The sequence below is a fragment of the Cyprinus carpio genome, chromosome A15 (genome assembly GCF_018340385.1).
Source record: "Cyprinus carpio isolate SPL01 chromosome A15, ASM1834038v1, whole genome shotgun sequence".
Classification (NCBI taxonomy): Eukaryota; Metazoa; Chordata; class Actinopteri; order Cypriniformes; family Cyprinidae; genus Cyprinus; species Cyprinus carpio.
Window position 1 is genome coordinate 11,571,891 of NC_056586.1, and position 14,468 is coordinate 11,586,358.

At 36.8% G+C, this 14,468-nt stretch overlaps 1 protein-coding gene and 1 long non-coding RNA gene across 4 annotated transcripts; one reads left to right on the forward strand and one right to left on the reverse strand.

Moving 5' to 3' along the window:
* Nucleotides 1-1,176: 1,176 nt before the first annotated feature.
* Nucleotides 1,177-4,756, reverse strand: LOC122147685. The gene is made up of 3 exons (XR_006161743.1): nucleotides 4,620-4,756; nucleotides 1,810-1,915; nucleotides 1,177-1,503 (listed from the first exon to the last, which is right to left on the reverse strand). It is a non-coding gene; the product is annotated as an uncharacterized LOC122147685 (long non-coding RNA).
* LOC109069026 (TRPM8 channel-associated factor homolog) lies at nucleotides 4,209-13,514 on the forward strand. 3 transcript variants are annotated; one of them, XM_042770997.1, is made up of 8 exons: nucleotides 4,209-4,330; nucleotides 9,567-10,299; nucleotides 10,384-11,375; nucleotides 11,466-11,560; nucleotides 11,693-11,906; nucleotides 12,004-12,243; nucleotides 12,376-12,713; nucleotides 12,897-13,514. In XM_042770997.1, the coding sequence occupies exons 2-8, from the start codon at nucleotides 9,683-9,685 to the stop codon at nucleotides 13,137-13,139; spliced, it is 2,739 nt and encodes a 912-aa protein (XP_042626931.1). In that variant the 5' UTR covers nucleotides 4,209-4,330; nucleotides 9,567-9,682; the 3' UTR covers nucleotides 13,140-13,514. The 3 variants fall into 3 exon arrangements, with proteins under 3 accessions (XP_042626931.1, XP_042626933.1, XP_042626932.1); XM_042770999.1 differs by lacking the exon at nucleotides 4,209-4,330 and adding an exon at nucleotides 8,274-8,325; XM_042770998.1 differs by lacking the exon at nucleotides 4,209-4,330 and adding an exon at nucleotides 8,359-9,276.
* Nucleotides 13,515-14,468: the final 954 nt, after the last annotated feature.

Genomic DNA, 14,468 nt, shown 5'->3' on the forward strand with positions numbered 1-14,468 from the left:
AGTGACGCAAAAATGAATGGGAGTCAATGGGGTGCTAACGCAAGTGAAGTTCTGCTACAAGATGGCGGCACGCGGCCGACTTCAACTTCCGGTCGACTTCCTTGCCCCCTGCACACAGCGCGTCTGAACCGAACTGGTTCTTTTGATGATTGATTCTGAACTGATTCTGTGCTATGTTATGAGCGCGGGTAAACCGAAGACTTGAATGAAGGGCAATCTGGGAAACGTAAATTTATTTAATAACAAATAAATCGCAATGGATTATGTATAGTAAGTGGATCATGGTTTCTCCGCCGATGACATCTAATTTATTTACTTTATATCTTCAAGACTTAAATCCTCGTATGCACATTATTGCTGTTACTGTATTTGGGTGCGTTGTTGCAAAACTTAATTGTAAACTTAAGGTTTTTAACTGACTAAAGTTATGATTACTGACTTTATATATTTGAATGTTTGATAGACTTGACGCCATTATGTCATCGCCAATGACGTCATTACGTCGAGCGTAAAAGAACCGGTGAACCGTTTTTTTTTTTTTCAAGTTTTTTGTTTAGTAGTGTTGTCAAAGAACCTGTTCGCGGAAAATAACCGAACTTCCCATCAATAGATTGAGCTCATGCGTCATCTTCGCGCCAGTTATTCAGCCAATAAAGTGTAGGCCCATGTATTTCAAAATTTTGTCTAGTACTATATAAATTACAAAGGTTTAATTGGCATCTTTATTTTCAAACGACCCGACTGACCGCGACCCGTATTTCATTAAAAATATTTTTGGATGACTCGTAACCGCGGGTGACCGCAGGCACCCGCTCATTTTGGATCAACCCGCGCATCACTGATGTATACGTCTAATAGACGGTGAATTTGGGTCTCTAAGCTAAAACAAGGCTGAATTTGGGCTGTCAGTGAAAATTCAATAGACGTCTAACCACAATCATCAAATAGACAGATTATGAATGCCTACATAATAGATAACAAAACAATACCTAACATATTTTTTGTTAACTAAATGTAACATGTTCTTCTCATAAATATAGCAATTAAAACAAACAAATTAAATATAAAGCTTTTATTAATAAAAGCTAATTTTTTTAATAATGAAAACTTGAAACAATAATTAAAACAATATTGAATACAAAATGAAAAACATAAGAAATAATATATTTGTGACAATAACAAAATATAAACAATGTAATTACATTAAAAGTAAGTATATAAACAATGTAATTACATTAAAAGTAAGTAGCTAAGTAAGAAAGATTTTAACTTCTTTAGAAAAATTTGTAATAAAAGGACAACCAATATTCGGACAACTTATGACATAGAAAAATATTAAATCCAATACAAATCATGAGACAAACTATCAAGAGTGAAGTGATTAAATGTTATTTTTATTTCTATTCCCCACCCCCGCTCTCCCTGGTGCTTGTTTAAAATGCTGCCCGATGGCATTCCTCAATTCTAATTCAGTTGCCGTTGGGAAATTGGTCATCACGGCATCTGCCAAGAAAGAAAAAAATAAGCACGATAAAAGGCTTTTTGGACATCATCATGTTTTACTTTAATTACATCAATTGCAACGGAGTGTCTTTCTATTTTTCTTTGATGACAGGGCTCGGTAATATAGAACTGACATATAGTCTCAGTACATACTGATTTGGAAAATATGTTTATATCAGCACAGACTGATGTCATAAAGAAAATACATTTAATCATTAAAATAATGATATTATATATCACCTTTAAGCCTAAAGACAGACATAAGCTCTCTGATCCAATGTTTACATGCAAACACATGCACACAACCTGTAATGACGACCGAGAACAGAGTGGTCTTCTCAAATGCTGCCTTCTGCGCAGTGTACCACCCCCCTTCATGTTAAAAGTGGACATAAGACAGTTTTGCAAAACCCTAAAACATTAAAAAATAAAAAAAAAATAAAATAAAAAGGGTTAACAATTGGTAACAAATACTGACATGACAGAATAAGTTTTTTTTTTTAAATACTTTTATTGCTGTGCTTTGTTCGCTGTATAATTTGCAATAAAACTTATAGTGCATTTAAATCAAAGAATGTGGATCACATCACTCCAGTTCTGAGGTATTTATACTGACTTCCTGTCTGTTAAAAGCATGTACAACATAATATGCTAGATTTATAAAGCAATGAAAGTTTTAGGGCTTCTCAGCTCTGTTTTCTGTCCCCAGTGACAAAACTACATTGGAGAATAAGCATTCAGTTTTTATATGGAACAAACTGCCAGAAGCCGAAATACTTTACTATTTGCATCTAATAATTTCTGTGAATTATTAATCTCTCAAATTGCACTTATTACAGGGTGTTTAGAGGTATGTAAATGCATAAAGTTGACCGAGGAATATGACTGGTACAAACATTTTATGCCTTCCACAGTCAATATAAAAACATTAAGACCACATATCTTGGTGATTGCCATCGGGTATTAAGAGACTTTCAACCAACATAACACAAAGTGCTTTTGAACCAAATCCCTTGCCTTTGAGATAACCACAAAATGGCATACTCTAGCTACCCTGCTGTCTGCTATAATTTTATGGTCCCTACAAGATATTACATGTAGAATGGAAACATGTCAAAGAGATAACACAGATACTTACAAGAAAAAAAAACTAAAAATGACCTTATTTTTGTTGTCTGTCTGTTTGTTCATTGCCAGTCTCTCGCCGTTGGCAGTGGCCATGTCTCAGTAGGGCAAATTAATTACAGATATGTAATTGCATGTTTATTTGAACAAAGTAAAAAAAATCTAATCAGCAAATGTAATGTGTGACAGCAAAAATAATGCAAACTTACTTGGTTGTTATGATGTCATGCATCCCACAAGCTGTACATGTAAACAATTTAGATTATTGGTTCAATATAGGGCTTATAGCCAAGTAGAGAGAGAGTATTTCGGGAACTTGAAAAATTACATAAAAACCAAATTCAAGATTATAGATTAGAACATTGTTTTGCCTAATTCAATATTTAATAATATGCTGTAAAATAATTACATAAACTATATAATAGAGAACGAGGCCGTGACCCTTCTGAACGCCACACCACCAATCTAACCGGCACCTGCCGTATTACTTCTATACTGCACTGGTCAAAAGTACTTTGACATACATGTAATTGCACTACTCATATCCTTTGCTGCACACTGTTCTAGAGCTATCGCACTGTAAACTAACGTTGTACTGTACAAAAGCACAGTAAACTATTCTATAAAAATATTATTGCACTACTGTTATTTTGCATAGAAAATTTATTTTTAACAATACTTTTGCACATTCATCCAACTGTATTTATTACCACTGTTCTCACGTTGCTACTGTTCATAATGTGTATATATATCCTACTATTCTCTGTTTATAATGTATCATACCATCCTACACGGCTTCCTATTTATATTCTGTATATACTCTGCTCAGTACTGTAGCTATATAGCAACCCCACTGTACATTCTGTTAATCATACCTTCACTTACTCTGCACTTTTATGTATATAAAACACTAGAGCTAAAACCTGGCTATATATAGACCATGTCAAGAAATTACACTTATATTTTTTGTAGATGTTATCGACACTGCGAAACATGATGGGATATGAAACCATGAACTGCCTGGGACAAAAACTGGTGGCTCAGTTTTGGATATGATGGGCTTCACATAGCTGTCTGACGACGAGCTAAATTAGCGGCATACGCTCCAGGTCTATACATGTCCAAAGAAATGCAACCAAACCTTCTATAAAACGCTGTTGACTTTGCTAACATGATGTAATATCATATATCTCACAAGTTATTTAACCAAAAAACGACTTTTAACAAAATTCTGGGTTAGTTGGGCTACACCGGACTATATCTGGTCTTTAACCGAGACGGTGAGATGACGGCTATTGCTTGCTGGGAACATACAGTTTACTGGGAGATACAATTTCATTAACAACAACGTTTTGAAATTCTTTTCTGAAACTTTTGTTGTTTTGTTTTTATCTGCGTAAACCTCCTCGGTTCCATAGTTGGCCACAAGTTTGACTGTCAGGAGAGAGCAGCACTCCGTTATTCTTATGAAACCGAAACAAAACGTGACGCGTTCCAACTTTTGGATAAACTACGAGGGTGGGATGTGAGCTAAAAAACCACCCTGATGCCTTGAGCACTCTTGTCTGCATTTTCTGGTTTCAGGACCTCGACCTAACGTTAAAGCTCGACCATCTGCCAGCTCCACCCGGCTCCATTTCACACTTACCAGGTGTGCACGGGCATCTCCATTACATCTACAACTCCAGGAGGAGAAGTTACACAGTAAGAAATATAACTTAGTACTCCTACAATTGAAGATTCAAACAGCTGTCTAAATGCTAATTTAACATGCTTCCGTATACACGTACTGTTTGAGCTCATTATGAATATTTAATATTATGAATATTGCCCCGAATTATGAATAGCTGAACTCAGATTGGGGTTAAATTTGTTTGAATAGTTGTTGGGGACACTGCAACTCGTTTTCGTGTTTTTTTTTTTGGTTTTTTTTTTTTTTTTTTAATAACATCATTTAGATGGAGACTGGGTTTAGAGTTGGAAAAACTTACCTTTCCCTTTTCAAAAATACATCGATGTACCGTACCAGCTGCGCCAGATCATTTTTACCGCAGGTGAGGGGGAGCTGGACAATTCAGGGCTCCAGACGCATTCTTCCCACTGGTCCTCTTTTGAGGACTAACTTTCTCAGTAGGTTGCACGAGCACGGTGTTTTTATTTATTTTTCTTTTCTTTTCTTTTTTCTTTGCTACAAGATGCTATTAAATGCATGCTTTTGAACCTCTATCATTGTTTATAGTTATTAATGGAAAAGAAAGTGGTTATCATTCAAACCCGTTCTTATTTACATCAGTAGTATTATTTGGGATTGTTAATTTTGTTGAACGTGAGGTCCCTTTTTGTATATTATCAGAAAGTCTTCGGATGCTTTCACTTTCGATTTCGCGATCTTTTTAGGTTTACAATAAAAGATAATTGTCTGTTTTGCTTAGCATACATCTATACACCTTTCACATTTTTAAGACAAAAAAAAATGGATTAATTGTTATTTTTAATTAAAATGCACAGCAACAATAAAACAGTAAGATTCAATGACAAACTAGCTTACAAAACGTTTATTAACAAAAACGATAAGATGAGCCATGGTATATGCCTACACTATGCTGTATTAGACTACATAGCCTAATGACTAATAAATTACAGTTTAGCAAGCAAACACTGAGGAATCAAATAATAAAAAAATAAAAGAGAGCCTGCATAACGTGATGTAAACAGCAAAGATAAGCTTTTTAAAATGAAATCAAAACAAAAAAAGAAAAGTAAAACTAAACTTGCTGTCGGTGGACAGCTCTTGCATGTTTTTCCCCCACAAGCATGCCAAACATGTTCAACCTTCTGGTTTAAGAAGCGGTCTTTACTTTACTTTAGTGAAAAACCATCAATATTCGCGTCATTTTTGCTGAGCGCACTATTTCGCGCTCCTGCTGACGCCGCGAGTACAAACCAGGCTATACCATTGCGCAGTTCAAACGACGTTGTGCTTTGATGCTTTCACATATACAACGGAAATGGCAGCTTTTATGCGTTGAACAACGCGGAGGTCGCGATAGTGCGACCGCTCACACAATTTAGCCGGTCGCCGTCTGGAGACCTGCCTTAATAGTAGCCTAAATATAAAACAAAACAGGTTTTATTGTATATTTTTGTATATATATAAATATATATATGAATAATAATATAAATATAAGGAAAATTCGCCCACTCGATTTTGTTATAGGCTATTCTTTAATTTTGTAGTCCGTATGAAAAGGTTTATTTCTATTAGGCAGGTCCGTGGAGATGACGAGTCAGTGTTCGGCATTCGGCACTAGTTTATTATCTGTGTGTATATGACCAGCACCTGTATAGTCTATGAGCACTATGTTAAAATCCCAGTTTTTTGGTACTTGCCGATACAAGTACCGATAACGATATTTTTATTGCATTTGTATTTTTTTTAAATACTGGGTACAGAAATCATAAGAGTATGTATAATGTTGGTTGATTTAATTTATTAAATAGATACAGTCGAACCAAAAATTATTCAGACACCTTCAACATTTCACATTATAACAGTTTATTTTCTAAAGATGGTAATAAAATATGACAAGAACTCATAGTTAAACTGTGTCGGAACTAATTCATCTTGATAATGTTAGATAACTTTGATAGAAAGCTATGTAATGGATTACAATCAACCAAAAATTATTCAGACACCTGGTAGTATGACAGTATTTACACAACTATCAATACTTAGTCGTGCCACCCTTAGCCTTAATGACTGCCTGTAGTTTCCTGGGTATGCTGTCATCCAGCTTCATGCAAACCTGAACTTCCTATTTTTTCCCTAGACTTTGTTTGAAGAATTTTTGGGTATAATTTTTCACAGTTTACTTTATTTTGCTATCCTCATTTACATAAATTAACTATAGTGTCCTGCACCCAATAGTTAAAAAACATAAAAATGAATATCTGGTCTCTGAATAATTTTTGGTTTAACTGTATATCATTCTGTTATTTTCACACTTAATTATGCCCATTAAAATATATTTTACAAGTTTTTGTTACTTTCTTTGTTCATGTTTTGCTCCTATGGTTCATCATCTGTAATTTAATAGCATTAGAGCTGCTCCATTGCAGCGACTTAGTACTGTAATGACGCGCTTTGCTGTAATAATGCAGGGAACCACTCGTTATAAATCTCCTGTGTTATTTATCACAAATAGAAGTCTGTTTTTTTTTTTTTTTTTTTTTTATGTGAAGTGTTGTGATTTTTTTTATTAAAGAGACTCATATTATGATGCAGAAACTCTAGAGAGAGAAAAAAGCGCGAAGAGTGGTTGTTGTTTTTGTTGTTTTGGAGTGTGAGGGGCTGCCTAGCTCATTACACACAGGCTGCTACGTTCACTTTCGCCAGAAAGTCATGTATGCCTAAGATTGAAAATAAATGATGTTTATAGTGAATGCCCTTATAAATAGTCCTTTTTTTACTATTTAGTTTTAATCCAAATGCGTGTGCTAAGTGAGTGAACATCAAAGATCACACAACAGAAGTGTGCTAGTGTGCTTTCTCTCTCTCTCTCTCTCTCCCGTTAAGTAACTTGTGCATTGTTTTACTTGCTTGTTTTTGACATATCCGACCGAACTACAAACTTTCCAGTGATGAACTGTATTTTCACTCGACAAGCTCGCGCATCTCCGCCGCTGCGCGCTCAATCCACTCAGCGTGCTTTATCAGTTTGCGCACATCAGCTATACAGGCGTTAATACTGAATGTTTAACATTATATTCATTGCATAAATATCCTACATAGACAACCTTAATCTCTAATAACTTAATTCTGCTGTCTGTTGTTCTGTTGTCGGTTTTTCTTTAGCCCCTTTTACACACCTCAGTCGTGGTATTGCTGGCCTGAGACTCGAACCCACAACCTTAGGGTTAGGAGTCAAACTCTCTAACCACTAGGACACGACTTTTTCAGTTACTTTCAAAAAGTGGTAGAGACTATATCGACAAGTCGTAGGGGTGGTGTGGGAATTTTCAAAAAGTCGTAGGGGCAAATTATGCCTATGGCTGAACTGCAACTCATTAGCTAACATTACATACGTTATCTTTGTTTTAATACATCCTTTAATGTTTCTTGTGTAAAGATAATGAACTCAGCCAGACTGTGAAACCAGAGGGCTCATGATATAGGCTCAAACTAACTTTACAACCTGCACAGTCTGCGTGTATCTACAAAGTCCCCCAAAATTATATTTCAATCAAACCACCATGATTTTGCTAAAAACGCAATACAAAATCTAAATATCGCTAACCAGGGGCCTGTTCTTCGTACGTTGCTTATTACATCCGAGATGAAATGTCACATCCAAGATGATATCATCGTGCTAATCAGGATCTAGCTAATTCGGTTCTTCGAACACACATGTTGTTGATGATTAGAATGGCTGGATTGAGTTATCTAAAATAATTGCGCATCATGTAAGTTAATTGAGATTTTAGGGGGGTGGTGGGAAATTTTTAGGGGAAGTGGACTAGGGGTTGTGTGCTTGCTTTATGGGGGTGTTTGATTTTTTATAAATGTGATCCAGTTGTTACAAATATACAATTGTAATAATTTCAGACTTTATTGTAGATGTTTTGATAAGAGTGGGCTCTCCCTCACTCTCTGAGCCTGCTACTGCCTCATCTTCAATGGAAGTTGGGGAGAGTGGGGTAAGTTGACTCACCCCCGTTTCTTGGCAACTGTACACTTTTACTGTCATGTGACCATTTATTTTGGAACCACCCATCATTTCTGCCAGACTTTGATATGGAGAAACACACAGGAGGAGTGGAAGGCACCCATTCACTTTAAAACTATTTTTGGCTTGTCAAAGTTATAACAGATGTAATGGTTGTTACATCAAAGTAAATTTATCCAGGTATTAAAATATTTATGATACATTTAGGTGATTTAGCAATAAAACATTTAATTGTTATTTTTAATTAAAATGCACAGCAACAATAAAACAGTAAGATTCAATGACAAACTAGCTTACAAAATGTTTATTAACAAAAATGATAAGATGAGGCATGGCATATGCCTACACTACATGCTGTATTAGACTACATAGCCTAATGACTAATAAATTACAGAACGTTTAGCAAGCAAACACTCAGGAATCAAAAATAAAAAATAAAATAAAAGAGAGCCTCCATAGCATAACATGATGTAAACAGCAAAGATAAGCTTTTCAAAATGAAATCAAAACATTTTCATAACTAATTTTATTGCACATTTTTTTCTTAGTAACTATAACTGATTATAGTTAAATTTATTTTGTAATTAAATTACATAACACCATTACATGTAACTAGATACTCCCCAACACTGGCCATAGTCAAATCCACGAACTCATTCTCACAGTAGTTAAACATAGCTAAGTGAGGAAGAACATTTCTGTATCTCCAGATGAAGGTGCGATTATGAGATACCTGTCACTATACTGTGCCGGAAGGAACACAGAGTCGAGAATAATCAAGAGGCTCTTTATTAATCCAACACAGGCGTAAATCCAATATGGACCACAGGAGGAAGACACACAAACTGACTTGTTTGTAGACCCGACAAAACTGAACTGAAAGGACAAGGCTTATAAAGACATGATAACGAGGAGCAGACAGGTGCATGGAATTACTAAATTAATGGGGACATGGAACACATGGGAAAGAAACTAGACACACCCGGAATTAAATTATCAAACCACAGGAGACAAAAACTGGGTCACAGGGGCAAAAACACACATAATAAATCCAGGGGTGTGACAATACCAAGTTTGTGAAATGTGAATAGCAATTGTTACACATGTAGTCATAATTGGGAAAGGATATGAAGTTGAAATTGTGATTTGAATTGTTTCAGACTTTTGTGTACCACTTGATTTCTTTTTCTTTCATTTTCTGTTTTTGTGCAGGACTGAAAACCACTCAGTATCATTTTACTTCATACGCTCTAGTTGAACAAACCCAGTGCTCATACCCTGTGAAACTGGTTGAGAGTGATTGTTTTTAACGGACTTACTAATCCACCATGGCATGTAAACAGAACTACTACACTATCATGAATGGGCTGCAGGAGCTTGATTTCCAAGCGAACGCAGTGCCCAGTGATCTTGTACTAATTGGTGAAAGTGCCTTTCCACTTGCCATAAATCCAAGAGGTCAGGTGCTGATGGCTGCATCTCACTATGGTCAGGGACGTGTGGTGGTGTTGGGACATGAGGAATACCTAAGACGCTTCCCTGTCCTGATAAAGAATGCCATAATGTGGCTCATGCCTTGTACTGGTGATGCTGGCATTGTAGGGATTCAGAAGAGTTTACGTTCAGTAGCTGAAAAATTGAACTATTGCCCTATCAAGACAGAGCTAGGAGACTTTCGGAATGGATTAGCTGTATATATCACAGATGCTTACAGTGTCGGGAGCTGTGCAAAGGATCTGATTGCTTTCATCAAAGCTGGGGGTGGCTTGATCATTGCTGGCCAGGCCTGGCATTGGGCTGCAACCCACCCGCAAGAAAACACTATAAAGAACTTCCCAGGAAACAAGGTGTGCAGTGTTGCAGGAATTTACTTCTCGGAACACTATGGAGATGTTGGCATCTTTCCTGTTCCAAGAAACATTCCTTCTAATTGGATTGCTGTATCGTAAGTTCAGAAGACTTTCTTAATTTTTACCCATTCTTTAAGAAACATACATTTCATCAACTGTTTTCAATTTTTAATTTTCAGTATGTGCAAGGACTTTAAAGATGACCTAAAGTTCCTGCTAGAAGGTGTGTCTGAGTTCGACGTCCAAGGTGGGGATATAGCATCTGAGGTGATGGTGCACGGACCATTAGCATTTCCCATTGCAGTCACTCCAGCTGGAAAAACATTCATTGCTGGTGCCTATTATGGGCAAGGTAGAGTAATTCTGTTGTCACATGAAGGCTACATGGGCCGGGACTCTCTGTCCACTTTCCTGATCAACGCTATCAAGTGGCTTGATGAGGGTCGCAAGGGTGTTATTGGCATCCTACCCAGCCTACAGGCAGCCCACACAGTACTGAGCAAATCTGGTTTAGATTGTCAGTTGACTGGTTTCAGAAAAGATCTAAGCGTCTACGTTTGCACTTCATACAGTGATGCCCAGTGTGCAGAGATCCAAGATTTTGTTGCTGAAGGCGGAGGTCTTATGATTGGGGGTCATGCATGGTATTGGGCTCAGACCAACTGTGGCTGCAATGTGATGACCGATTATGCAGGAAATCGCATTCTTAATAAGATGGGACTTTGTCTCTTGGACAGCACTTTGGCTGGGGGGTTATATAAAGCCCCAAAAATAGAGAATAGGTATAAAGAGGTGTACCACTTTCGTAGCATGCTACAACGCTTTGCTGAACATGTAAGCCTGGGGCATGAACTGACGAATCATGAACAGAGCTTCTTGAAACAGCTGGGCAATGACTGTGCCAGTTACCTTAGCATGCGATCATATGACAGTGCCGCCTATACTTCAATGGTAGCACTTCTTAGTGACATAGTGAAGAAGGTAGGTGTTCCACAAGTGTGTAGTAAATGCCCTGTTCAGAGTGAAAAAGACCGCCTAATGCTCCACATTGGGATTGAGGTATACAAAGTGACTCCCGATCCTGATGCCCTTATTCCATACATCATTAAGGACAGACCTAACTTGCCGACTGTGTCTAATGCAAGAGTTCGGATCAGTGCCAACACTGCAGGTATGAAGGTTTTCCGGCCAAATGTTATTTCTTGTTTAAGTTTCAAAATACTTAAATACTATACAATAAGAATGCAATTATTTGTTTCAGCTTATGAAGAATGGATAAGCACAGGCTTATATCTTTCTCCTGGTATGAAGACAAACATAGCAGTACCTCCAGAGATTGTTGGGAAAAATTGGCAGGTGATGAATAAAGTCTATACATGTATCCAATCAAGGAATAGTTGCTGCATGAACTATACTTGTCATGATAGATACAGCTTGTTCATAGGATTGGAGAGCATGTTATTAACATGAGGGGGTAACACTATGCAGGTGCAGCTTGGTTGCCAAACGGATAACATTGGTGGATCAGATGTTCTGAAACGGGCTCCTGTGGTCCATGAGCGATTCCCTTTGGACACAGAGATGGTCCAAGTCTGCAATCTATGGGGAGGGCTCATCTACCTAATAGCACCTCCTCAAAGCAAAGTGGATGGGGTGGAAATTGTCGTGCATGTCTCAGTACAGGCTCCATACTTCAAGTCTGGTAAGAATTCTGAATGAGCATTACAGTGAGGTCTCTATCCAGAACATTTAACTTTGTATGGTAAAACTTTTCAGTGCTAACTTGTTTTGTCCCTCAGGAGAGACCAGTGTAGCTGACTGGGTGGACAGGATCCGTCAGGCACCTGCCCCCTGGGCGGAGCTTGAATTTGAGAACATCATCATAACTTTAGAATCAGAATATATAAGGAATCTGGACTGCCCTGATGAAGTGGCTAAACTTTGGGATACCATAATGAGAAGCATTGCTGACCTGGCAGCAAGGCCTGGCAAGTTCCCCCGTAAGGAGCGGTTTGTTGCAGATGTTCAGATCTCTTACGGTTGGTGGAACTATTATCACAGTATCTTTGTTAGGATAAAGAACCATCACTATTACAACAGAATCATGCTATTAATATAAATTACACTCACACTGTCCTGGTGGTAACACTGTTCCCCTTTTCCCCCTGCAGGTTTCATGCATGCTGGATATCCCATCATGATGCACTCTACCTCTGCCCCAGAACTTGTAAATGTCCAGGAAGCCTATAAAAGTGGTTTGTGGGGACCCATTCATGAGCTGGGTCATAACCAGCAGCGTGGAGTTTGGGAGTTCAGTCCACACACCACTGAGTGCACTTGCAACCTATGGTCAGTGTACGTACATGAGGAAGTGCTGGGTTTGAATAGGTCTAATGCTCATCCAGAAATGACTCTAGAAAACCGCCAGGCTCGTACCACGAAGTATTGCAGTGGCGGTAAGGATTTAAACAGCTGGAGTATGTGGACGGCACTTGAGACTTACATGCAGGTGCGAACAGACTGCATATAATTTAATGGATAGTTTAATCAATTAAATGCATTATTTGTGAGCCTTGGGGGTATATATATATATATATATATATATATATATATATATATATATATATATATATATATATATACATACTTTTTTATCTCATCTTCATCCATCATCGCATCTAATGTTTTTCAGCTTCAGGAAAAATTTGGCTGGGATGCTTTCAAGAAAGTTTTTACTGCCTACCAAGATATGAATGGAGTGCCAAACGACAATGCAGGCAAGATGAATTTATATGCTGAGACCTTCTCCAAAGTGGTCAACCTGAATCTTTGCCCCTTCTTCAAAGCGTGGGGTTGGCCCATCCAGCCCAGCACAGAAGAGAAAATCTCTCATCTCCCTGAGTGGAGTGACCATCCTATGGTCCAGTATGCATAAGAACATCTCAGATAGCTGTTAAAATGTTTTAATGTTGCTAATGAGTAAAATTATATATGCTTATGTCATTTGAAATGATTTTTGTTCTCATTTTGCTTAAGTAGATGAACAATTGATTCTTAGCAATGTAAAGCATAGAATGTGGCTTAAATTTTAAATATTCAGATTAAGACTTAAGCGCTTGTTATTGGTGGGTATAGTCCAAGTGGACTAAGGTTAAGCACAACCAGAAAATGCATGTTTTTCTTAGACTCTGGGTGGTACATAATGTTGATGTTCTTTGAAAATACGGAATTAAGACCTGTTGCTGATGCTCAACAGATTTAATAAATTCAGGGGTGACACTTTATAATAACTTTCATTAATAAATTATTATTTAATTTATTTATTTATTAATATATTTAATTAGTTAGAATATTTTGATATTGTTATTGTTTTGTGTTTATGTGCTTGTTTAATGTTTACTAAACTTATTAAACATTAGCTAATGATCAACAGATAATTAATGTAAATTACAATTTTTATGATCATGCATGTCTTGAAACTCTACAAATGATTTGAACAGATGTTATACAATAATTAAAAGCTTTTGTTAATGTACAACACTTTTGCTATTATCGTGGTGTAATACAAGGTTAGGGTTGTGTTGTGTGGTATGGGTAGGTTTAAGGGTTGGTTAAGGGGTCAAAAGTGTAGATGGGTCAGTTTGGTTAACACAGGTCATTCTGTCTATATTACATTGTTTTGATAAATGAACCATTTTTTTAAATAAAATGTATTTGTTTTCTCCTACTGATGTAGGATTCAAGGAATACCATGTTTAATGTAATAGTATACTAATATAATGCAATAAAAACATGTTTTGCACCCAACTTGCAATGTGTGTTACGTCGTTAAGAAGCATTTAACTAAAAATCCCTTTACACAGATGTTGTTACAGCAGCTAAAACTCCAGTGCCCATAAAAGTACTGCATGCTTAGTAATCATTTATAAACATTTACAGATGATGAATAGTTGCCACTTTAGATTGGCTACTGCAAAAACATGAACAAATAATTAATAAATGATTTAAGATGTGTAAATGGGGTGAATTCTGGACATTTGGGACACATTTTGCCATTGAGATGACTGCTTTTAAGTAACTAATGAATAATAAACTTTTATAAACATTTACAAAAGATGAATAGTTAACGCTTTAGATTGAGTACTGCAAAAACATGAACAAATGAGTAATAAATAATTAGTTAAGATGTGTAAATAGGGTGAATTTAGGACATCTGGGACACTTATTGCCATCAAGATGATAAATGTATAAATGTGCTAATGAT